The 25,668-nt window shown below is 44.7% G+C and overlaps 2 protein-coding genes, 1 long non-coding RNA gene and 1 other non-coding gene across 7 annotated transcripts; 1 reads left to right on the top strand and 3 right to left on the bottom strand.

The window, feature by feature from the left end:
* Positions 1-7,525: 7,525 nt before the first annotated feature.
* On the bottom strand, positions 7,526-7,612 carry LOC135900468 (small nucleolar RNA snR60/Z15/Z230/Z193/J17). Its single transcript, XR_010563874.1, has one exon. It is a non-coding gene; the product is annotated as a small nucleolar RNA snR60/Z15/Z230/Z193/J17 (small nucleolar RNA).
* Positions 7,613-9,275: 1,663 nt separating this feature from the next.
* LOC135900376 (transmembrane protein 177) lies at positions 9,276-24,050 on the top strand. Of its 4 annotated transcripts, none has more exons than XM_065429849.1 (4): positions 9,276-9,332; positions 15,722-15,887; positions 21,417-21,468; positions 23,201-24,050. In XM_065429849.1, exons 2-4 carry the CDS (start codon positions 15,742-15,744, stop codon positions 23,960-23,962), a joined length of 960 nt encoding a protein of 319 aa, XP_065285921.1. In that variant the 5' UTR covers positions 9,276-9,332; positions 15,722-15,741; the 3' UTR covers positions 23,963-24,050. The 4 variants fall into 4 exon arrangements, with proteins under 4 accessions (XP_065285921.1, XP_065285919.1, XP_065285920.1 ...); XM_065429847.1 differs by having other exon boundaries at positions 9,313-9,450; XM_065429848.1 differs by lacking the exon at positions 9,276-9,332 and adding an exon at positions 9,339-9,476.
* LOC135900377 (uncharacterized) lies at positions 10,472-14,406 on the bottom strand. The gene is made up of 4 exons (XR_010563854.2): positions 14,254-14,406; positions 12,060-12,113; positions 11,921-11,996; positions 10,472-11,844 (listed from the first exon to the last, which is right to left on the bottom strand). It is a non-coding gene; the product is annotated as an uncharacterized lncRNA (long non-coding RNA).
* On the bottom strand, positions 12,176-14,276 carry LOC135900375 (CXXC-type zinc finger protein 1-like). Its single transcript, XM_065429845.1, has one exon. The coding sequence runs from the start codon at positions 14,137-14,139 to the stop codon at positions 12,292-12,294; it is 1,848 nt and encodes a 615-aa protein (XP_065285917.1). The 5' UTR covers positions 14,140-14,276; the 3' UTR covers positions 12,176-12,291.
* Positions 24,051-25,668: the final 1,618 nt, after the last annotated feature.

Genomic DNA, 25,668 nt, shown 5'->3' with positions numbered 1-25,668 from the left:
TAGACTTGCACTACCTTTAATCTATACCAGTTATTAAGTTTGATTACGACTACAGCTACCCTCTCATTAATGCTGTAGAATTCGTCAATGTTGCCTGTTATGCCCTTATGGATTAGGAATCCTACCCCGTATTGCTTATCTAGGAGACCTCTATAGACCTTTTCATCGGCCGAGAAGGAAGGGGCGCGCGGCGAGCCTTTCCTGCCCTCTGGCTTGTGCGATACGGCGCGGCGCTGCTTGAAAGTATTGCTGTCGCGCGCTGCGGAACGATTTCGAGATGTTTTAGATCGGACTTTGTGAAATTTCACGCAATGTCCGTTCATATAAGGTCCTCAGGGAAGCCTTTCGTTGCATCGGTAACTACAGTACGCGGAAATATATCTTGGGGTGCGGACATGTGACGCGCGTTAGTGTTCCTATATGATCCCTGCAGGAGCATATACAGGGACACTAACGCGCATTATCAGCAGCGGTGTTGTGAACTACTTTACGCATATTGGTTTTAATACAACGAAGAGAACCGGCGTCTCTGTGTTGCCAGCATTAAAATGGTAAATCTGCTCACTATCTGATCGCTTGGCGTATACGGACTGAAACATAAGAGCACATGCTCGTGTACGGCCAACCTAAGGCAACCACGAAACATCTAAGCGGCAAGCGCTGTTAATATTTGTGATGCACCAGCATTGTTCCCACGCATTTCAAGTCTAGTAGCTTTGAAATCACTATATGTCTACGCTAGCCTCCTGCATGAAGCCGATGGCGCTGCTCAACACAGCGATCACTGCGGTTGGTGAACCAGAATGTTACATATATAATAAGCTATGTGCTTCGGCATTGCCTTTTTGCCCTCTAAAGCCATAATATCCGAGAGGGATCGCATAAAAAGGATGCGATGGCTAGTTATAAGGAAAAAATTTCCTAATACGTGCGAGTGCGGTGTAGAGAACGGAACGAACACAACCGAAAAAAAAAAATCGGTTATCATGCTCTTTCTCGAAAAAGAAAACGGGCTAACGCCGCACAACGTTTATAGATATATAAACGTTGATGCCGCATGCTTGGACCAAGCGCTATATAGAACAAATATATATTTAATCCAGCACCTACCACTGCTTAGGATGCTCGCGCAGTTCGTAAACGGTCGCTTTGCTGGATAAGTATAGTTCACCCTGTAAGGTACGCTGTTATTAGGAACCAAAACTTTTATTCGTGGGTGGTAACCTCATCCACCGAACCAAGCAGTCACGCAATGTTATCTGCAGCTAAGAGTTTGAATGCTTCTCGAAGTACACGGAGTAAGGAAACTAAGGAGAGGCCCTACCCCCTCCGCGCGCTAGGAGAAAAGTGTGGCGGAAATGACGTATAGGTTCTCATTTTTTTGCAGCTTTTTTTTTGGCTGTATGGCCACGCCTTTTGGGCCACAATGGCGGCGTTGTTCTGATTTTGAGCGCTCACACGTGTTGCTCTGGAAGGTTTCGTGCCGTGGCAAAGGCGCTGTGTGGGCGGGTTTGCGTTAGTCACCGTGTCTTGTTGCGCTGTGTTACCTGCACCGTGCTCTGCCGGATGTTGCGCGGGCGCGCGCGCTCCGCGCGCGAAACCACGCGCAGCGCGGCGTGGTTTCGCGAAAGATGTAAACAAGAGAGGAGGGTGGCACAAAAGGCGGAGCATCGCCATGAGCAACGCCAACTTCCGGCTTCACTTTTGCTTCACAAAGAGTGACGTCAGGGCCTCTCCTTAGTTTCCTTCCTCCGTGTCGAAGTAAAACAGCACAGCTCCCTGGTGTAGCAGAATGGTACCCACGCTGTTATGATCGTTGCGTATGTTTCATTGCTCCTAAACCGCAGCTTAGAACTAGAGGATAATACGCCAATAAGGTCACATTAGCGAATGGAACCTTCAGAAATACACAATTGATATCCGAGGCTGATTGTAGGCTCAAACATGTGCGCACACATCGCGCTGCGTGCTTCTTCCGCCTCAACGCCTGCAGAAAGTCCGGCCACACCGACTTAGTACGGTATGGCCGTACTATAACTGGTTCACTTCAGTACGTCGTCACACTGAACCGACCGCGCGAGCGCGAGAACAAACACCAAAAACCAGCGCCGAGCGTATACCTGCCATGCAAAACGGAGCGCTCGCCGAAGCTAGCTTGCAGACTGCCCACGGATGGCGCCCAGGAAAAAACCGTGTATGGAAGAGGCCATGCCCGTTTTTCAGCAATTTACAAGCCTCATCGGTTCTAATATCACCAAGGCCGATGATATCGCAAACAATGTCTGATAGTCCTGCAAAGCTAGCATCACTTGAGAGGGTACGGGTGTTCGCAAGAGTAGTTTCCATAGGCGGCTTATCCGAAACCCGATTCTTAGCACCCTTTGATTTGATACAAGCCCGACCGAGACCCTGGTCAAGTGCTCCGCAGCTACTGGGGACTGAGGGCCATTGGGTCCTTTGGGGGAGGGAGTGGCCGAATGCTGCACCAGGAAGGCGAATTCCTGTTTTGGTGCGGGATTGCCTTGTTGAGGCTTAGTGGGCCTTCCCAACTTGGTTTTACCTGGACTAGTATGGGCACTTTGCAAGTGCTAGGCGGCGCCCTGTCTTTCCGACCCCTAGCGCCATCTGACGAATAGTTGCGCGAATGTGGTAGGATTGCTCACGGCGTCAGCAGCTCGCGCTGCGTGTTTGGCGCCCTGTCAAACGGTAGCGATGGCGCGAAATAGCGTGCCCATATTAATTTTAACCGGGTTTAGGGAATTACAAGATCTTAATAGCTATTTTCGGGAAAAAAATTTAGAGAAAGGAAGTCGTCTATTGGAAGTGGGGCACGTCTACGACGTGAGGGAAGTGTTGAACTCGCGCTGATCTGAAGTGACTGCTAGGTTTATTCCGCAAACGAAAAATAATGCACCAGCGAGATGCGTGAAGCTCAGCGTACGTTACTTCGATATCTACGGTGTGGACGCGTGAAATTATAGGCGACATTGATTCTTGAAGATCGGCGGCAGCAGACAAATCCTAGCGAAGAGCTGCGATTGCCGTGCTGGCATCGCGGGGAAGTGCAAGGACGCCGCGGTAGTTTCCCTGTACATACAGAACGGCATATACGAATCCAAAACATCTCATCCAAGAACGTGGGGCGTACGAACGACTCGTAAGACCTACCAGAGGTCTTCTAACGTTGCTCTCCCCCAACACAAAAAGAGGGGATGAACTTACCAGTTGTGTTAGATTACGCTGGGAAATATTTTCGCCCAAGTTACTGGAAGTTCGATACCTTTATGTCGCGATTTTTTAGTGCGTGCAAAGGAGGTTCCAATAAACAACATCGTCAAATATTTTGGTGATCTCAACTGCCCCTTAGACCATATGCTGGGCGCAGAAGGGTGTATGCCAGCTGCAACCCCTCCTCATAGCTCTCAGCAAGCCCTAGCGCTGTTTGAAAGGAGAGAATTGGGAAAGAGTTCCACAGCTTTACTGCGGTACAGTGTGGGAACAAACTACTTTGTTTGCTGCATATCCTGGTACGCACTGCAGGCAGTGGCGTAGCAATGGGGTGGGGGGGGGGGGGGGCTGACATATACGTCTGGAGACACACGGAAATTGTTGATATCCTCGCCTTCCTCGAATAAACCCGGGGGAGGGAGGGGGACAGAAGACCTACGGGCCCCAGGTGCCAGACGACCTAGCTACGCCACTGACTGCAGGTGTCCCGTTGCTGCCATCATTGCTGTAAAAGCAAACAATTCAGCGTTATAACGCACTTGGCATAACGCCGGAACATAAAACAGCTTATGCCGTCGGACGAGCGCTATCCAGTGTTGACGCCGTTCTGCTTCATACGGTCGGCTTGGAAACCTGAAAAACTTTGTTCCTCGTGAATTGGCGTACGGGTTGTTGCAGCCCACTACTATACAGCTCGGTTTGCACTTCGGCATTGCTCAGAAAAGGCAACAGCTACGCGCAAAACAGTGCACATACAGGCTTTCCCAACGCAAGCGGGCCGGTCGTATCCTGCCAGTTCCGCGCTCACCGCCGCCCTAGTAGGCGCGGGAACTACGTTCGCAACCTGCCTATAGCCCCACTCGCTCTCGGCATCCTTTGCCCAAGCCTGCAGATGCAAGCATTCCACCATTCGTTTAACCTAGACTTGCAGGCAGTACGCGGCGCGTGGACTAGGTGACGCACCGGCTCAGCACGAGCAGACTGCGTCAATTAAGAGGGTCCATCAAACGATTCACTATTTGCAAAACCCGAGTTAAATACGCTGCAAAATGCTTTTAAGAAGTCTCCGATATCCCATGAAACTGATGTCATGCTGTGTGGGAGATTTTGTGGAAGTGTTCGGCCACGTTTGCAATAAAGGGACAGTTCAGTTGCAACATTGCTACATATTTTATTCAACAATTCATAGATGAGCACGATGTCCGGAATCATCCTTACCTGCACATAAAAAGCAAAAAGTGCACATGAGTGATATAAATTAAAAAATAGTTTTGATGACTTAAGATGTAAAGTTCAGCAAGAGTTACTGCAATCACAGGCTTCAGCTGTCCCTATCTCTAGATGTCATCATTTTAAACAAGTTTGGACATACTGAAGGTGAACATACCTTTCCTAAATGCATGTGTCCAGGAGGCACCTGAAAATTAAGTAGTAATGTCAAAGGCAGATAAAACCACGAAAGCCAAAAATATGCACAAATTGGATCAGAAAAACATTTCTCCACATTGCTCTCTCAGTGTAGCAAATACTCAAGCAACATCATGTGAACACCACGAGACAAAAATTACCCTTAAAGGGACACATTTGTTGAATTAGCAATTTACACAGCAATTGTATTGCGGTCACTGACAAGCTTGGCAGGCTAGTACACAATAGATGGGAGGCAATGCCAAACTATGCTCCCGCAAAAGCTAGCCACACCAGACTTAAGAGTGGATCAAACACTTGTTCTAAAGGAACCGCTCAACCCAGAAAGTTCGTCACTTGAGCCCACTGTACTGGTTCTAGCACGGTATTCAATAATTTAAACTGGCTTTTATCTTCCATAAGTTTGCCACCAAATCGAATAAATTTTAAAGAAGTGTATGCATTGCGATTTCAAGTGTCCCTTTAATTTGAAACAGTGCAGAAAGGAGGGCAGTCCCCATCTTTTGCACCACTCCAACTGAAATGCTAAATGAATTACTGCAAACCTCCATACTTAAACTTACCGATGAATGTGACAGGACTCTACTGCTTGCACATCGACCTAAAATGAAAAAGTAAATCTAAATAACAAAGAAAAGAGCAAGCCAATTAAGCAAGCCTAAGGGCCTCTCAGAGATCTTGGTGAAGGTCCTCATAAACATAAGTATTGGAGGGTAATCATCAGTGAAAGCCAAGACGAAATTGCACTGTGTGAAAGCACTCACCCAGACTTGCAGAGTTTCCATGTTCGAGATGTGTGCCTGCAATAAATATGACATGACCACAATGTCAACTGGATTTCCATTAATTCTGAACACAGCAAACGCCAAATAGCTAGAATGTTGGAGTAGCCTGTGCAAGTACCTAATGGCAGGAAGAAAATTTTGTAACTGGCAAAATTGCTATTTCTAGCAACTGCTTTCTCCACTTTTATACAGTCAACGGCCAATAATTTGGAATCCACGAATAAGTTCGAACTATCACATCTCCAAAAAAACGAATGTGTATAAAAAGATCCACCTTATTCGCATCTTAATGGGCCCCTCGCCAGGCCTGGCCATTGCGAGCCGAGAAGCGCAGAGCATAGAATGCGCGCAGATAGTTTGCAAAGAATTGCATTGCCACGCACTGCAGCAAGGTATGAAGTTTCAATCTGAGCAAGTTTTCATTTACCTCAAGGTGACCGCGCTGCAAGCCAGACGGTCACGTGTCCCTCCAATATGTAATAGTATCTGCAGTGCGACGCCGCTCATGGCAACGAGCGACTTCGAATTAGTCAGGCACCATCTGTTATTTGTGATCTGTTGCTTGAATTGAAGTTTAGCAAAATTATAAAACGCAAATGGAATGTGTCCTTTGCTTTGCATCAAAGCAAGAATGTACTTCCGCTTGTTCTGCTTGTTTCCACAATCATGCGCAGGAATCGAAGCTGCCATTTTCTGCCACATTCCAGCATGTGATCATGCTCTGCGATCCGTTTGTTCTGCCTGTTTCGTGTAGCACTGAATTATACTGCTAGTCATGTGTCCCTCTGCACAGCACACAAAATCGAGCTCTGTGCGAAACAATAAAACTTTGCGTTTAAAGCTGCCAGTAAAAAAAAAAAAAGGTGAAAAAAAAGTTGAGGGGGCCCTGGGCGTGTCACGCGAACCTTGAGGTCCGGCATGGGAGAACGCAGGGAAGGAATTTTACTTCCAGAAGCTTGACTAGTCTCGCTATGCAGTGGAACCCACCTGCTGAAATTATAAGTTCGCGGCACTGAAATATTTATCTGTTCTATCAATGAGCCAACGTGAAAATTTTTTGCAGCAGGATGCTTGCTAGAGGACACATAACTTGCAGTGTATAACCAAAATTTGCTATGGGGCCCTGAAGGAAGCACTGCAGACACAGCAGCCAACTAGGTGTCAGGCTAAATATTTTTGTGCACATTGCAGTAACCAAATAAACACATGCTATGCACATTTACAACAAGAACTAGGCTGGAGCAGGGCACAAGATTGGCAATGGAAAATTTACATACTGAACAGCTACACAATCTTTTTTTTAAGTCTGAAAGCCGAGCAAGGGATACAGTACGACAGACTAGAAATGTTTAGCGAACACCTTATTGCAAGCCAGTGATGTCATGGTTTCTCACAATTGCATCTTCCACATGCATAACCTATCTGGATGAACAATGTGCTCACAGAATTTTGCACTGAGAATGAATGAATTGGACCATTCTAGGACCCAATATAACTGCGAATGAAATATAAATTCTGCTTTTGATGAATAACATTCTTCACATGTTTGTACAAGCACCCATATTTTGTTAGAAGCTATGAAACTAGCAAAAATAGAGGCAATGTCAAACATCTTAATAAATTAGACCCTTGCCTATGCTAGTTTAAATGACCAGCACAACTTCAGTAGGAACTAAGACTCATCACCAACCCTATCACAATTGCTTTGTTTCATCCATCGTGAAAAAAACTTGCCATCCATCAGTGTGGCCCAGGATGAAGTCCATTCCGAACATCTGCAAAGATGACTGGTATCAGTTAATGCAATAACTATACAGATAAACCGTTAAGACACAGGATCAGCACAACATTTTCCACATTAAGTTCAGCAGTAGCAAATAAGTCATCACACCTGGATAGCACACTAAAGAAAGCATATGCCCTTACCAGTTGCTGCAATTTGACAGCACCAGAAGCTCCGAGTTTGTTTCTTTTATAAGCCTCCTAGACTGCATGCTATTGCCAGAAGTTCAAAAATACTGAAATAAAGAAAGTTGCGAGAATATAATACACAAATACAGGGAACGATTTAAACAGTCGAAAGATGTTGCACTCAGATAGGAGCGAAAAACCAAATGCATTGAGTGTCGTCAGAGGCAATCTGCTGAACTATGTTTTCATCACATTTAGATTGCGACACATACAAAGATATATCACGAACCTGTTGACACAATCGTAGCATTGCAATGGGGAAAATCCCCTCCTTGCTTGCAGTACTGTAGAAGCCCTTGATACTCCTTGAAACAAAGGGGGGAGGGGGGAATGAAAGAAACATGAGACAAGGCAATGCAAATGAGGAATAAAACTAGGCACGTTTATAAAGTCAGACACTGATTTTCCACACAACTACTCGGTGAGAGAGTTCAAGTTTCCATCATAATACTAAAGTTTCTTTAATGCCGCTTTATTTGCTCTCAGATTTCACAAGATCTGCATCTGTATAACAGTTTCAATGCACTAGACAGCCGTTTACTGCGAGAGTAAATCTTCGTAGCACCTCGCTTATTCTATGACGATGAGCATACGACTTTTCGGACGAAGAAACTGGGCAACGGTGGTATGGTTAAATTAGGGAAAAGTACAGACAAAAAAATTCTTTTATTTTATTGACTGGTTATACTGGCGCAGGCTTGTAAAATTTGAGAACAAAGCAGCGGTACGCACAAAATTATCTAAGCCTGAACAGCTGTACAAAATGGAATCCGATCTAGACGAGAAACAAACTTGCATTGACTTACATTATTCAGCCAGAATCGCGACGCCGCAGCAGCCACGATGAGTAGGCCTGAAATAGAGGGGTTCAGCTGAACAACCGTCTAGCGAGGCAACAAGACAAAGGAAGCTACAAGAAAACTCAGAAGAAAGTATAGCGTGTCTATCAAAGCATTCAGTGAGATTCCCACGTTAGTGTCATCACGGAATCAATCATTCAGGCTTACGGAGGGTGACACAAACTTACCACGCTGTGCACCAAGCCAGGCCTTTCGTGACCGGTCGGCTCGAACATCACTAGAAAAAAAAAAAGTGTCTATGAATCTTTTCATACCAAAACAGCAGCCGTGTATCGTCAAAGGGTCATCAGTTAGAGCTAATACATTCCACATCACTGTCATTCAGGAATGGCATACTTGTTCATCACATTTCCCGCCAACCCCCATCCCCACATGGCGGCAGAACGCCAGCGTCTTCCACGGTACCTAAATCCATTGCAATCGATCAAAATAGCTCCTCGATCTGCTATTCCAATCACATGTATTTGTTCAATGTCCTTCCTAGAGCAATCTCGTGAAGCTACTGTACTTCGCATTACAACTATTAACAACAGATCCGAGTTTTCCAGATCGAGGAACACGGCAACTGCCCTCAAAGTTTTGGCAGCGATTTTTTATGTTACAGTTGCAAATTTGCCAACAAGCGATTGCGAGTCACCACTACAGGTCGTCAAAGAACGACATCAACTCAAAAGTAAGCGCCGTTGCCTCAACAGTATAAGCAGCGTAAACTTACCGTCCAGGTCCACCAAAAACGAGCGCATGGTCGCCAGAACAGCAAATGGAGGGCGGAAGGGCAGGAGCCGCAGCGCAAGCCATTTTATAAACACGCATGGCCGGATTGACTTGGATTAGCTTCGACACGTTGGTTGCTTCTAAAAAAATATTTTAAAGGTTTCTCACCTGCGCGTTCATTTTAGAAAGCTTATTTTTACTACATTAAAATTGATTTTAAAAAGTAAAACACCTTTTTTATGCATTTGTCACAAGTGCACTTACCGCATGCATTGCGTTTCAATTTTGAAAAAGTGCAGTTTATTAGATGGAAACGGTGAGACTGCAAAATCGAACGAGATCCTGGGTGAGAGACAGATGTCGGTGAACCTCATGGTGAACCTACAGTGCACAAGAACAAGCTTTTATTTCATTCCACCATTGACAATTTGGTGTACAGCCGACGTTAGCAGGGGGCCACTATGGTAAACTGGTACTCGTGGTAGTCCTAGTACGTCGCATGGTCTTTTGGGTACTAATTGCTGCATGGCAAGAAGTATCTGAGTAGAATTATAATTACTGGAAGAAGCTACTCGTTACTTGCAACTTACTTGCCAGTTGGAAGTCATTCCAACTGGCAAGCAAGTTTGGAGTTGTTTGGAGTTCCTAAACAACTCCAAACTCCAACATTATCCCAAATGCCACACTTGCCCTCAAATTACTAGCTATAATATAGTTCACAGTGGAATAACTACTGTTGCATTCTTTTTTTAGCCATCACTAAGTAGAATTAAACATTTCCCTAAAACATTTGCATGTATAATAGTTTTCTTAAAATAATTTTCCCTTATGAATGCGTCACCGTATGCATTGTGTTTCAGTACTTAAAAGTTGGGTAAATGCATCTTTTTATGCAGCAGGCTGCACCTGCCCACGTTGCTTGTAGTAGATATCGCCTACTAAAAAGGCTAGAAAGATACGGCGTGGTCAGCGGCCTTCCGATTTCATGTTCAAACAATTTTTGTGCAGTGGTCTATTAGCTTAGGTAACATTGTAGTATTTTATCCGCATGCACAGGTTGGGAATTGTCGGGCATGAACGTAAGAAGACAATCGCAGCGTAGTAGTGATTTGAGAAGCATGACACATGGTGTCCTAGTAAAGAACTATAGCCAGTAACATGGCACTTCATTCCGCACGTTTCTTGTAAAAGTTCACTTTTAAACTCTCTCATAGCATACGCCGCATGAATTGTTTCGGCAAGCTTACATGATGGAGAATGCAGCCAAAGGGCTGTCAGGCCACAGACACGGCTCACTTGTTGCAATCTCGCAAACAGCCTTACAAAAATGAGTTACCACCAAAAAAGAAAGCAATTGCAAGTTACTGACCAAAACTAATTTTACAGTAACTTGAGTATTCAATTCCTTTACAAGGGTTAGGTGTGTTGGTAGTTACACTCATTCTGTTTCCTGCCGTTTTTTCAGTTTGCAGAATGGTCTAAAAATACAAAACGAGTATCAATATTTTTTATTAGAACATGTTGCTGGTAGAGCTAATGCATCAAAAAGACAACTAAGTCACGTAAAAGAGGATAGGGCAGCTGCTAAATAAAAGAGTGGCCTGTACACATGCCTCTGGACATTGAGGCATGTGTAATACAAATCTGTTAATTGTGATGGCAATTGTTTTGGAGTAGTGGCTCAGCACTGTTCAATTAGTCCAATCACAGCTCCTCCCACCTCACTTCAACGGGGACAATTGAGCCTTATTCTGTATGCTCTTTGACACTATTCAGCTGTTCTCTTTCGTTAGAGGACACAAGATGCATGTACTTGGAATGCTTTTATATGAATTGCCTTTTCCTTTTGCAAGTAGCCATCTGTAATTTTCTTTACAATGATTTTTTTTCACTGCATGGCAGTGCCTGGTCTATGGTAGTATTTATGTTCAATGTTGTTGCTTGAAAGTTCGCGGTGAGAATTTAGAGACTCAGTAATTAATTACAAACTCTGCTTCAAATATGCTCTATGAACAAGTCAGCTAAACAATATTTAAATTGTTCACTTTGCTGTTACATTGACAAGATTATGATACAAAGCTACATGTGTCAAGCGCATGCACAATGAGACAAATCTTGTATGAACAAGATACGGTTCAATCTTGGAAATTTGATACAATAATACATTGTGCATCTTTGAATGTTAACTGCAACACCTTACCTCGACACTGCAACACACTTTACCTTGATGCATGGGAGGTTTCCCACCTATGTTAAACACATATTCAGTGGTGGTATAGTACACTACAATGCTGGATACTATATGCTTCTGCCCATGACGACAGTTGGTAGCCAAACCACAACACAAGGGCCAAAGTCATCCACACTGCCTTTCACAATGATCCATACTTTGAGCTTATGCAGCATTACACACAACAGTAATTCGTGACATGAAACGTTGACTGACCAAATTAAAAAATAAGGATGCCCCTTGAGGCCAATTGGTACAGCTTCTAACAGTAGCCACTTAAAGCCTTGCACTTCTGAATCAGCAGGTTCTGTTGTATGTCAAGGAGGCACACTTTTTAGTGGCATGCTTTGCTATTGCAAAATACAGGGTTTATAGAGGCAGACTTTCTTGATTAAAATTTCACTTGCGTTTGCCACCAATAAGGCGTGACAGCACATCTTTTTTTGCTAGGTCACATGCTTGCATTGCACACATTGTTAATGACAAAACACTTCTTGAATTAATAATAGTGTCTTGTTTCTTTTTATAGGCAGAACACGTCAACAAGTCTAAAAGTCAAAGATGTGTCAATCTGTGGTGGTCTTGGATGGTTCACTATTCTGGCAGGCTTGCAACGCATCCAAGTTTCCTGTAAAAATGAGGAAGCTATATTAGCGTGATATTCCTTCCTTGGCAGGGGATGTTACTATCAAGAGACACTCAACTCTTTGTATCTTGTTCAACATCTGCCCGTGTGGACTTGAAGAAAATGTTGCTGTTTGGCTGCTGCTTGTATACGCACTGCAAGAATATCACAACCTCATCTATAGCAGAGTTCTCACTCGAACACCATTTCTGACTTACAGCATTTCTCTTGAGGCAGTTAATTTCATGCTCCAAGACTTTCAGTTCTTGTATCTGAAATGAAGATACGGCTAAACTTGTAAATTATAGCACACAATGACTAACAGGGACGCATGTCTGTGAAACTGTGGTGTATTTTCATGCAAAAAGAGACTAAACCACAAGAAATAAATGAATATGTACAGGATCTTTGTTTTGCAAGGCAAGGGAGAGTCAATCTGTTTTCGTGACATCAAGCCTGGATTGGTGCTGGCATTTCATAAAGTGCATCATGTGATAATGTTTGATGCAACATCAGTCCCAGGACACCACCTCGACTTGTCATTGACATACATGTGTTGCGTTCTTGCTCGTACAGCTCATCCAGTTTCAACCACTGCCGCACAATCTCCATGTCGATCTCAGCCCGACGAAACTTGTCCCAGCAGTAATGTTTCGAGCACTTCTTTTTTGGCACATTGCAGAATTCACCACTGTGTTCAAACACATTTGTCGCTATTGGAAAGCCACACACTTCATCGTCGCTCACTTTCGGCTCTTTTGAATGCTCTGGGCAGAGGATTCGGAGTCGTTTGCAGTAGGTCTTCTGGTGTGGGTTGTAAAAGTCGCAGAACACGTTGTCACCTTCAATGCGAGTCTTATACACAGATCCGTACGAGCTCTGACTCTCATACTTGTTGAAGCACTTTTCCATGTGGCGCATCGCCACACGGGCACTTACTTCGTGACCACAAGTGACGCAGTATGTGCTCAGTTCACTTTCCTCATAGTCATCTGCTGCTTCCTCGTCTTCAGCCAAAGGTGTCTGCTTTGCTTTCTCAATGACCTTTTCCAGTTCTGCTCGCTTAGCTTCCAGCTGCTGAAGAGTGCTTCGAGCATCCATTTGCTGCTTGCGGATCTGCTCTAATTGGCGGCGGTTCAACTCGTCTGCGTGGCACACACTTGACTGCCACTGTTGAATGCGGTGTGGCAGCACCTCGTAGATGCGGTTCGTGGCCAGCTTCAGGCCGCAGTCGTCGCTGCAGTACTTCGAGCCTGGTCGCACAGCCGCGGTGCAGCCAGGCCCATAGCACTGCCTCGGCACGTCGTCGTCCTTGCGACTTTTCTCTTTCTCGCCACGGTGTTCCCGTTTGTGTTCTTCCTTTCGGGCACGTTTAGACTCCGCCTTCGAGTCGCCCCCTTTTGTCGGACTCCGCTTGTGACGAGGCTTCTTCGCGGAACGCTTGACAAGCTCTGGTTCGTAGTCATCGTCCACGTAGTCATTCGGCAGGTCAGAGCCGTCGTTACCCACATCCAGGTCTAGCTCGTAATCGTCGTCGTGTCCCGCCTTGGGCCGCTTCGGAGACGATACCGGTTTCTTGCCCAGTATCAGACCGAAGTTGAGGCACTGTCGCTTGCGACATTTCTGCCTTATCTTGTTCGGCCCACCGAACTTCCTCATGTCCTTGCAGAAATCGCAGCGTCCGCAGTCTTCGGTCATGTAACATGCCGTGCATTCGCCACATTGTCGCGTGGATTTCCGACGCTTATTTTTCTTGGAACGGTGCGACTTGTCTTTATGCCTCGTAGGAGAGTACGCTTCGTCGTCTCTGGAATCTCTAGAATCTCTAGACTTGCTTCGACTCTTGTGCTCTTCGTGCGAGGAATGAGACTTCTCCTTGCGCTCCTTGAACTTTATTTCAAGCGTCGGATCCCTGTCGCGGCATATGAGGCAAAAAAACTTCAATATGTTTTTGGCGTAGGATTCTGTTATGCTGATGCAATCGCCGTGGTACCACTCATTGCAGTTGTCGCAACCGATCATAAATCTAGTGGTGTCGCTTGTACGGCAGATGCAGTAGACAATTTCTTCCTCCTCCGAGCGATCGGAGCCTTGGTCATCAACGCAGCTGTCTGTCTCGCTATCCGAGCGAACAGCTGCCTTTGCCGGTGCTTTGGCTTCCTTCGGAGGTAGAGTCTTGCAATAGCTGTGCATTTCTTGGCCATAGTGCAGCGTTGTTTCGACATCCCCACCTCCACTGTAGTCGGTCCCATCACTGCTCATCCCTTGGTAAATAGTTTCGGTCTTAACGCTACACATTTTCACAAAGCACGTCCGAGCACGCTACTACGCCGCAAAATAAGATATGTATGAGCTGTCAGCCTTCTGTTCCTTCTAAAAGAGGTTTCAAGAAGGCTAAACGCAAATGCTTACGCGTCTTTCCCGTGACTTCGCTGCAGCGGCGTCGTTGTCCGCCATTTGGACGAGCAAGCTACCGGATGCGGAAGTTGCAGAAGTCTTTTGCTCTTTTCTCTATAACTTTCTGCAGCTCCTGCTTTCTGCGAATGCTTTTCTTGCTTTTCTGCATGATTTTCTGCTTTTCAGGGTATTCTGGCTTTACTCGGCTTCTAACGACGTGAAACCGAAAGCCAAAGTGCAGTCGAGTAATAGAGCCCAATCACAGTATTCTTCCATCGTGAGCCCAATAGAGCCAAGTCAGATCAAGCTCACTTAGGGCCATGTGCGGGACGCGATATAGTTCGTTATTTTAAGAACTTTAAAGTGGTACTACAAAGCAATATATTTCGGAGTTCCTTTGTTCATACGAAGTAAGTGCATATGTGTAATATCCTTACTTCCTTGTAAACACCTGGTGTGCGATGTGTCTCGCGCGCATCCGTCGGATGTTGTGAGCAACACTTGGAGAAAATCCTTACTGTATCACTTGCCTAGCAGACGATGTTTCTTTCAAGATGTTCCGCATTGTTGAGATTCTACTGTGCATGCAAGATTATGAAAGAGTGAAACAACAGGTCTAAAACAAGTACACCAAGATTTGTTGAAACAACTGAAATATTCAATCCGAATACGAGCAAAGTTTGAATTGCAAATATCGGCTGTATCTATAGCCAGTTTCGCCTAAGTCACGAAAGGGTCTAAATATATACAGATTTATTATTAAAAAGTACTAAACCAGGTACTAAACCAAGTACTAAACAAGGACGTACTGTGTATTTTCTATAAATTTAAGCGCAAGTAAACGGGGCGCGGAATTTTAGAGACGGTGGTATTAAACTGACGCTTTTGTTTCATGTAACTACACATCGGCGAGAACGTAATTTTGAAGTACGATCCGTGAATAGTTATAATCACTTTTAAACCCGTAAGGATGAACTCTTAAAGTGTCTCAGTTCTTATCTGTCAGTTGAGGGGCTATGGGCCTGTGAATAATATACAATGACGAAGTAATATTTTATCTACGATCAGTAGTTTTGGTCGTGTTTTGCCCGATTGCACGTCACAAAGCGCCATTTTGTCTGTTGATTGTTCTTGACTTCTGCTGAAATATGCCCATACCGCTGACAGTGTTAAACATTTTGCGCATTGAGCAAAAATCACATACAGCACATGTTATCTATTTGCTATGTTATCTTTGTTTACTGCTGCATAATTACCCTGTTCTTAACTTACATTTTATATCTACTGTGAGGCTTTTTTGCTTACTGTATGCCTTCTCCAGATCTTTTTTTTTGTATTTTTTGTATATTTTATTTGTTTGCTGGTACAGTTGATTTCAATCCCTGAACGAATGAATGTAGTAGTGTTACTTTCTTTTAGATTGTGTGGTCAGCATAGTTATCGAAGTTAGCATATGAAACTTTTCCTACTCCCATGCTTACAGGTCCGTGCACTTTTGGAGTCATGGCTTCACGTTGGATGCTTAGCGAGAGGGGCAGACAAGCAGCTGGCATTGCTGGTCTCACGGGTGGCTTAATAGGGGCATTGGTTGGCCTGCTTCCTCACACTCACCTGCTTGAACAGTATAAACGTATAGTTCAAGCATACAAGTAAGTGCCCATGCATTACAGCGATATACTTGGTGGTATCAGTCTAGTTATGAACTGCTACAGTGTGCTCACAGTGAGAATAATGTTGTCACATACGGCTAGAAGATGAAATGGCACAATCATCTGTGAGCAATATCCCAAAGATTGGGCACTTGGAGGGCACAGTAAAATAATTAACAAAAGAAAAAGAATTTGTGAGAGGTAAGCATTGTTGTGCCAGCATAAGTATGAAAGACGCAGGTAAGCATTGGTCTAGCGTCAACACACAACTTAAGATCACTGTTGGTAGAGTGTTAAATGTACCCTGACCTCGCAATTATCGACCACCGAGACGACAAATATTCTTTTCAGTGCATCACAAGTGATAAAAAGAACAAATGGGATGGCTATAATCTTGGTTTGACATGTATAAAAAGAAATATTGATAATAAAAATAAAAATATATATTGTGGTTCCTTGCTAGCTATGGCATTCTCTGTTCTGAACATGAGGTCACGGGTTGTATTCCTGATCACAGCAGTGACGTCCCAATGTGGGCTGAATGCAAAAGCACTCGTTGATCTATGTGCATGTTTAAACAACCCTAGGTGGTTTAAATCAATCCGGAGCCTCGCATTATGCTGTCTCTCATGGTTCACTACTGTGCAGCTACTGTGAATCTCTCACAGCTTAATTCTTTTTAATGGGATGTGGTGGTACTTATAAGGTTGTTGTCACAAAGGTTTCCTTTCTTTCTTTAAATGAGGGCCACTTAGTGCAAATGGGAAATATGACTAAATAAGGAGAAAAGAACAACTTAAGTTGTAGATAGGGTTGTGTACAGAAATTGCAGCTTTACCAAGCGCCTAACAACAACAAATCGAAAGAAACAGGTTATCGAATATCCCAGCATAGATGTTACTTGCACAAAACCTGCCTGATCAGCTGTTGTCATGACAGGTAGTGCTGTTTATTTATTTGAAAATACTTTATGGGGCCCGTTTAGTGGCATTAAGGAAGGCATCAGAGAAACAAAAACTATTGAAGAGTGTTTTAGGACAATTGCAGGGAAAACAGTATAAATGTAAGCAACATTTGAATATTACTTGTACAGCTAGCAAACAAAACAGTAAAAGGTGCACAAGGTGAATGATCACAAAACAATGTTAGGTAGAACCCTAATTGCTAAATATAGCATCCTTCCACCTTTCATGCTAAGCCCTTCCATGCTAAACTGATGTTTCTTTTTTTATGCGAAGCATATTACGAGGGCTCAACCCAGCTCCTCAGGCGCGGCGGTGACCATGAAATCACGTGACACCGTGACGTCACGACAGAGGAGAAGTGGCTTTGGCTCAACTCTTGCAAGACGGGCTGGGTGGGAATCGAACCAGGGTCTCCGGAGTGTGGGACGGAGACGCTACCACTGAGCCACGAGTACGATGCTTCAAAGCGGTACAAAAGCGCCTCTAGTGAATGCGGTGTTGCCTTAGAAACGAGCTGTTTCTAAGGCTCAGGCGTGCGACGCTTGCTCAGGCGCACATTTCGTTGCCGCGCCGAACGCTGCGTTGCTCGACGCTCACCGCGTCCAATGCGGGGCGCGTAGTCGCTGGCGGGTCGACGGGAACGCTGTCGCGTTCCACTCTTGAAGGCGAAGCAGGGTAACGCATGAGTTGTTTCTTCGTCTAGCCGAACCAAATATAGCCAAGGAACAGCAGTTCACCAGGCTAAACAGTGGTTCAACAACTAAAATAAAGGCTAGTATGCTTCGCATCCTGGGCTTAACCTTAGCTAAGCCACAGCCATTTTTTTTTCATTGGCGAGTTGTTGCACCCTAATCAATAAGTGATATTGAAGTACAACCATGGAATAGGTACGATCAACTGCATTAAAATCTGCACAAATGAGCCCTTGTAGTTTTGCCACAGCCCTTGTCAGGTTGCTTGAGTGACAGGCCACTCAAGTACAGAGGCGCTTGTTTTTCTCTTAAAATCGTAGAAAAACTCTTTTGTGCTTATCACTGCTCTATTCTTCCTGAAATCTTGCAGCAAGATAGCATTTTATGGTCCAGACCATTCATTGCAACACTCGGTACATTTGCTTGCTTGGTTTTCATGAAAAAAGATGCAAAGGTGCCCTTGTTTACAGGGAACTAGTTGCTGCTAAGAGAGCCATCATGAAGTTGTATTGTTGCCTGTTGGTAGATGTGGAAAGGAGTCATTCCGGTAGGGTACCCGCGTGTTCCAGAATTCAGATTGTGTTCATTTTTTTACTTATATTTTTCTGGAAAAGGCACTTTTTTGAAAGGCAGTGACTACAGTGACGGGGCCCGGTACTTTAACATCCACACTACGGTGACGGGGCCCGTCGCTTTAACAACAACACTACACCGACGGGGCCGTCACTATAAAGATGTCGGTATTGGGGGCGAGGACCATATGGCGAGGACGACTTACGGAGTCGCCATCTGTCGGAAGCGCCTCACATGCGTCGGCGTTAAATAAAGGCTAAATAAACATACTACGCGGCAGCCCTCCTGAACAATGTTGCAAGTACTCTCGAAATGGCAGTATTTTACCTTTAAAATAATCATGTTGGACAAACAGAAAGCACAGAATTGTTTACAAACGCTATCTCTTTGCCTACTACGTACAGTAAGCTGGGACACTGCAAGCGGTCGCCGCAATCGATTCCACCGAACCGGTTTGCGTGAAACGTAAGCAATCGCTGAGAAAACTATGTGAAATATGTTCTTATAGTGGGATGGCTGTCTGTGTAACTAAATATAGCATAACAGAATGAAGCTGCAATGCAGCGATCGCACGGGTTCGCGGTGACCGACTTCGCGTCTGCATGCATGTCGATCGCTTTCGCTCCGAGCACGTTTTCGCACCGTACCGTGAGCTTTATGCCGCAGCATATGAACATTTGACAGTACGCAAGCAACCATTGTTGCATGGACACTATCGGAGCTGTTCAAAAATAATTTCGTTATAGCTAGGGTCTTCGACTCCTACAGCGACTTGAGATATGTTCCGTCGCGATGATTCAGTCTTAATTTTCTTTTTCTTTTCTTCTAAAGTCTTGGAAGCTTCAATATCATTATTTCTCAAATTTCATCGAACTGCATGTTTATCGGTCTTCTAAGCGAGCAATTACCCGCTGCTTCTTTTTCTTAATTCAGTAGAATATTCATTGTCTGGTGCTACACAAGCAGAAACATGTGCCGTGCCTTTTTTAATGTGTTTTTACCGTTCCCCTTCCATTAGAGTGAACTTTCTTTCTTTATTATAATCATCATAGGTGTTACAGTGCATACGCAAAAGATTGCACATTCATGGACAAGTACCCATTGCGGTCGTTCGATCCGTATGTGTGCAATATGTATTCCATTACTGCACGGAAGTTGCTGACACCACGGTCCGTGAAGTGCTTGGCATCCCCATAGGCGCCAGCACCGAGAAGCTCATGCAGCTGGGGGTCCACAACACCTTCGATGAGCTTGGGTCACAGAAGTTAGTCCAGGTTGTCAGGCTCGCTTCCTCGCCTGCGGGGAGGCGGATCCTGGAGGCGCTGGACTTTAACCCGTCAGGGAAAGGCGGTGCGTGCTCGACGCGTGGTCGCGGGAGGCCGTCACGGTCTCGCCGTTCCCGCGCAACGTGCACGCGCAACGCACCACACGCCGGGCCCGAGCGGCCGCACTCCTCGGATCCGTCGCCGACGATCTACGATCGGTCGCGTTCGTCGACGTCGCCCATTACGGTTCGTCCGACCGGTTTGCGGCGGCCGTGGTGGATCACAGGGGCAACCTAACGCCGCGTCCGTGCGGGGCAGGTGTCCGGATTGCGGAGATCCATTCTGCACTTTAGAACACATGCTCTGGCGGTGTCCCTCGTTACGGGACCACGGTCATCTCACCACGGAAGAAGAGTGGGAGGAGGCGGTCAGGCACGGCCTGCCCGTCCCAACGTCGGAACGGCTCGCGGCGGCCCCCTCCCTCATAAGGGGGTTTCGGAGTCGCTCCTCAGGACCTTAATAAAGTTCACTGCCTGCCGTGAAGAGCTCGAAGTTCTTTGCATAGCATGTTTGAAAGAAGTGCGGCCATTGACGTCGCTACAGTGTTGACGTAAAGTGCCGGTCCCGTCTGTGGTTAAGGAGGCGGGCCCCGTCACTGTAGTACAGATGTTAAAGTGCCGGGCCCCGTCACTGTAGTGCATATGTTAAAGTACCGGGCCCCGTCACTGTAGTACAGATGTTAAAGTGCCGGGCCCCGTCACTGTAGTCACTACCTTTTTGAAAAGCTTATGCCATCTAGTCGTACCACATTCACATTAAAATGTAAAATGACTGCCACTCATGTGTGGCATTCTGTACACAAAAGTAAATTCCTGTACGAGTGAGACTCGTCATCGGCATGGAAAGTGTTAAAGGAGTACTGAAATGAAATTTTGACTTGCCAATGTCATGCCTTAAATGAAGCCCCAAACCCTCCAAATGTCTGGATGTCCAGTAGCAAAAGGCATTCGTTCTTCCGTGTACAAATAATGTAAATTTGGTATTCGATTCAATAATTTAGTATCATTTTTCTCTGATATTTGTATTCAGTTTGATTAGGAAATTTCGCTATTCAAACACTCCTGTATACTATGTACTTTCCTTTGAGCGTACATGGAAAATACTATAAGAGGGTTCAGTACTATGGAGCAAGACCTCAACGCTAGGGTTTGCACATGCACGTTTACAAATGCATGCAGTCTGGCAGGAGCTTTTATACTGTACGTGGAGTTTGTACATGAGCTGCAGTCTCACGAAAGAGTATTAGTGGTAGATCACAAACCAAATTGCACACTTGGTAGTGCATGTGGAGTGCGGAGAGTGCATGTATTTTGGAGGCAGTAGAAAATATATGCTCAGGTAGAGATAGATGATTCCATCTAGTAAAGGTAAACTTAGGGTTGCTTGTTCTGATGTATAATCACCCAGAAGAATGTTCACTGCACAGTAGCAGGCAGCCATGAAGTCAAATGTTGTATAAAACAACAACCACTGTGACATGAGCCTCACCAGAAAAGTCTCCCTTGTCCCTGAACTGTCATTAACATTCTAGTAGAGACCACTTCCTGTGGTCACATACAGTATGTAGTGATCACATACAAATACTAAGACGTGAAGCAAATAGTTACTCTGGTGACGTTGAATTGAACCATCTTGTGCTTATCAGTAGATGGGATTAGACTAGCAGATTTTTTGGCACTTTTATTGTTGTGCTGGTTCTACAGTTGTTCAACTTGTAGAGGGTTATCTGCAGTTGGAAGAAACACCTCATTAGCAGCCTAGTGCAGCAACATAAATTTGGAATTAAGCCCTGCAAATATAAAAATCTTCGTTACGAATTATGTTATCCACTTTTTTTTTCTTTTTTAGCTGCTGAGTAGAAGGAAAGTTGAAGATATACAGTGCAGAATATTGATGAGGGGTTTCCCTCAAGAGATGACTCTGGCTCTTCTGTCGAAAGCACTGCAAACTCACAAACAATGTATTTTCGAACAGGGAAGGCCGACCTATGGATTTGGATCCTGTTGTGCAGAAAAGAGCAGAAGAGGTAAGATTGCTTAGTTCACACCTTCTTTCTTTCTTTCTTTTAGTGCAAGTGAGCTTCAAGTTTTGTTGCAGCGACCTTGAATGCGCAGTTATTCAGAGAACTTTTCCAACTTATAAAGCATTTTTGGAAAACAAGTCGAGCAATGCAGTGAATACACTACAGTGACAACACCACTCAAAGTCTAAAGTGAAAAACCAAGTACCTAAAGGTATTGATTGAAGGCTGTTTAGGTTTTATCATGATTATATAACTTCTGTACCAACCTCCTACCATTTTGTTGGATAGTTTAAGCATATTTTTCATGAACTGAAATGTAAAATAATCAAAGAATAAATAAATACACTCCTGCTGTCACTGTCTTGCATGCCGCGTCGGGGGCTGGTTGAAAGTGTTTATATACATGGCAGGAGCGCAGTAGGGAGGAAAACCTACCCGAGAAACTTGTTTGGACCTTTCCATTGCACCTCCACAATGCCCTCTTAAGCTCCTTAGGTGTAGCCATGATAGCCTCTTGAGAGCTGCAATTATCCGGGACACCCCACAGAAGCATTGCAAAAACTGCAATGCTTACCTTTGTCCAGAGGGGAAGTAGATAGCATGGTAGAGAGGAGGTTGGGAGAGCAGACAGAGAATGGGATAGAAACAACTGAGTCGTGAAACGAGTGAATGTCAGCTTTACTACGCTTCAGTCACAGCTCATACATGGGGGGATGACGGAGGGAAAAGGCGAAGTAAGAAGGCAAGAAAGCAGCATCACTAGACGTGACAGTGAGTTGCGAACAAACTGGATAAATTTAATTTCAAGGTACAGTAAAGTACATTTCTGCTATTTCTGAAAAATGAACACCATGCCTATTTGTCGTGTGGACAACTGACACAGGGTAGGCAGATGGAAAACCACATTAAAGCACTGCAGCATCGAGGTGACACTATAGAAGCGGCTGCACATCAAATCAACAATTCTTTACCTGCCGTGGTATCTTTGCGGCTCTGGAGTTGCTCGAGGTCGGAGGTTTGATCTCAACTGCGGCAGCCACATTTCGACAGGGACGAAATACAAAAATATGCTCATGTAGTTAGATATAGGTGTACGTTGAACAACCCCGGGAGTGAAAATTAATCTGGAGTCCGCCCCTGCAATTGTGGTTTTAGCAAGTTTTTACACCTCCATACAGTGGTTTTTACAGCTCCATAGTTCAATTAAAGTTGAATACTTCTGCCACAATGCGATGTGCCGTGTGAGGCAATGAGAATGCTAAGCTTCTTAGAAGTGAGGAACAATGGTGCACAACAACGCCTCAAGCAAACGTATGTTGCTGTGCGTTCGGTGTACTACGCGGAACAGCAGCAGTGTTGCACGCAAGGTAACGTTTAACATCAGCTCACCACTCTCTTATTGAACTAAACACTGAAGATATTAAACATTTGCCCTCAACATCACTGCTAACTATTGTCAATCAACACAAATAGCACAAAGCTTCATTTACATCGATTCCCGTAGTACATGGCACCCACGTAATTCGAAGGAAGAGGCAAAGAGAGCTTCACTTTAAGAAGGACTGCTCTCAAATGTGTTGGCATTCACTCAACTGTCAATTCTGATTATGAATAGCCATTGTAAAGGCAGTGGTGGTGTAGCAAAACTGGACGTATAGGTCTCTCCTTTTTTGTCAACGTGTTTGGTTTCCATCTTATAATTGTATGAAATGACTTTTGTGGGATATCTACACAGGTCCTGCAGTTGGTTGATCTAGGCGAAAAGGAAAAGAAGTCTGTGCGATTTTTTCCCGTGCCAATTTTGGACACCTTCTTCGCCGGCAGCACAACGGGTTCTCATGGTGCAGTCATCGGCCTGCCGCTTACTTTCAGCTACACAAGAAAGGAAGACGTGCAGACAAAGAGCCTGCTCGTTCACGGTTACAAAGAGGCAGACTGGGAGACTAAGGAAGGGGAGGCACTCAAAAAATCACTTGTGCTCAGCGAGAAGGCGCAGAGATTTGTCATCGCCCGGGAAATTTACTGGGCAGACACATACTACGTCCAGTTACAGACAGCGGCACTTTCGTTTTCTGTCTTCAACTGTTACATTATGGGTCGGCTAGCCAATGACAAGCTCCATTTGCTGGTCCGTACACCCCGTGCTCTGCGAGTGGGCCTGTACGGCATAATAGTGGCACTGAATGCGACTGTGTACATTTGCTTCAAGGATGCCATGAGTCAGTTATGGGACAAAAGGGCAGACAGGGAGGCAGCTGCCCTGGGAAGAGATTATGTGGAGGGCGGAATTGAGTATTATGAGAAACTTCTTCAGAGGAACAGGGCATTGAGGGAATTGCTGGGGGACGAGGGACGGAAGTGCTACACTTCAAAAGGAAATATCAACAGGATACTTCGAACTGACCATATCCCAATCACACACAGATTAGATGTGTTAAAAAATCAGCTGCAGGTGGATAGTAAAGAGGCGGATAGTATGAGCGAGTTCAGTGCCTGATGTTTTGCTGAGCTGAAAACGGAAAACAGAGACTGACTTGTGTTGTAGAGGTACTGCTGAGTGAATAAAAGCAAGTGCAAAAACTGTGCTTCTAATCCAATTTTATTACAGTTCAAAAGATGCTCAAGGAGTGCACCGGTTGTGTTATGTGCTCAATTAAGTAAACTGTGTAATCATGCGTTTCAAGTTGCAGTCAATGTGTCTGTCCGTGGGTCTTCAGTGGCAGTTGATATGCATCCTCAAAAACAAATTCTGGTGATTTAGAAAGAAAAAAAAAGAATTTGATGAATGAGATCTCAAGATAGCTTGTTTGGATGGAATATTTTGCTGTAAATGAGCAGATTTTTTTTTCTTTGATTTTTTTTTCTACACTGTGCAACTTGTTTGAGCTGTTTTACAGAGCTATCTGCTTGTTGGGCTGGATTCATATAAGGCCACCCTGAATGCATCTTTAAAGTATCTGGCTTAAAATCTAGAGCAGTTGAAGATGGCTGCAATGATCCCGTGAGCCACATGAAGATAATTACTGTTATGCATACGAGACATGTTCACGAAAGACTGAAAGGGCCTTGATTTTTCTGCATGATGTGCTGTCATGTTGCATTGGAGAAGAAATGAACAGAACACTATTGGAATACATCCAATACCTTGTTTGCTTGGCTTGCAATCTCGTGGACATGAATAACCAGTTGATGTACATTCATTACGTATGAGCTACCATGTTGAGACATTTGTCGCACCAGATGTGCATTTGAATGGACATAGAAGCATGGTACAATGAGACACCACCTGATCAAACATCACTTGAACAAACTATTCAGATCAGCATACCATTGCAATGACCCTGTTGTGATAGCGTTTTCCCACACCAATAGCAACCTACATATAAATAACTAAACCAAATTTGTCACAAAGCAGGTTATCACAAACTGTTAAGACACAACGAAGCAATGGTACTTACCATCGAATTTTCAGTACAGATCGATGCGTTTAAAATCTCATCTTAAGAAAGCAAAACTTGCCTTAAATACATACAACAAACTTCTTTAGTTATGAAGATTCGCTATCATTTCCCGCTGATTGTGAGGAAATTTCATGGTGATCGATGCTGTTTGCAACTTGTATGTATCAGGAGTTCAAAACTCCTGCGGCATGTTGGCTACCTGGCATCAGACCAGACTGGTCACGCCGACACCATTGGCAGAGTGTATCCAATGCTGTCGGCTCTTGCAGTCTCCTGACCTCTGGTGCACACACAGCATGCTGCGCCTTGGCCAAAGGAGTGCGTAGCTTGCGGAGTGAAGGTATACATGGCTGTACATGCTGCACCTTCTGACGATTGCCTTGATAACCTGTGACAAAGTGCAGTCAAGGAATCTTATATCCTAATGATCCATTTATTTTCCATTGTTTTCAGCCTTCATCATTCGCTCTGTCAAAGCCGAGCTTCAGGTATAGCTGGGATTGTGCACTCAGCAAGACTAATGGAAAAATCAAGTGGGTTTTCACAAATGACAACCACTGCTCACGTTTTTGTTGATTTGTTTGACTTATAAGCAATATGTTGACATGCTGGTGGAGTGCTGCCAGCAGTGGCATAGCCAGAAATTTATTTCAGGGTGGGGAGAGGGGTCTGCCGACAACAACCGCTCCTTTCCCTCCTTCATTCTCTCTGAACTCGAAGAGACCATGACAATTTGTTCGTC

Source organism: Dermacentor albipictus, chromosome 1 (genome assembly GCF_038994185.2).
Source record: "Dermacentor albipictus isolate Rhodes 1998 colony chromosome 1, USDA_Dalb.pri_finalv2, whole genome shotgun sequence".
In the NCBI taxonomy this organism is placed as follows: Eukaryota; Metazoa; Arthropoda; class Arachnida; order Ixodida; family Ixodidae; genus Dermacentor; species Dermacentor albipictus.
This window is presented reverse-complemented; position numbering and strand designations above follow the sequence as displayed.

What these genes read in the sequence shown, in the direction of transcription:
- LOC135900375 (XM_065429845.1), bottom strand. Translation starts at nt 14,139, where the DNA reads ATGTGTAGCGTTAAGACCGAAACTATTTACCAAGGGATGAGCAGTGAT.
- LOC135900376 (XM_065429849.1), top strand. Translation starts at nt 15,742, where the DNA reads ATGGCTTCACGTTGGATGCTTAGCGAGAGGGGCAGACAAGCAGCTGGC. An exon ending in CGTATAGTTCAAGCATACAA is followed by an intron (nt 15,888 to 21,416) that starts GTAAGTGCCCAT and finishes ATTTTCGAACAG; the next exon opens with GGAAGGCCGACCTATGGATT. An exon ending in TGCAGAAAAGAGCAGAAGAG is followed by an intron (nt 21,469 to 23,200) that starts GTAAGATTGCTT and finishes ATATCTACACAG; the next exon opens with GTCCTGCAGTTGGTTGATCT.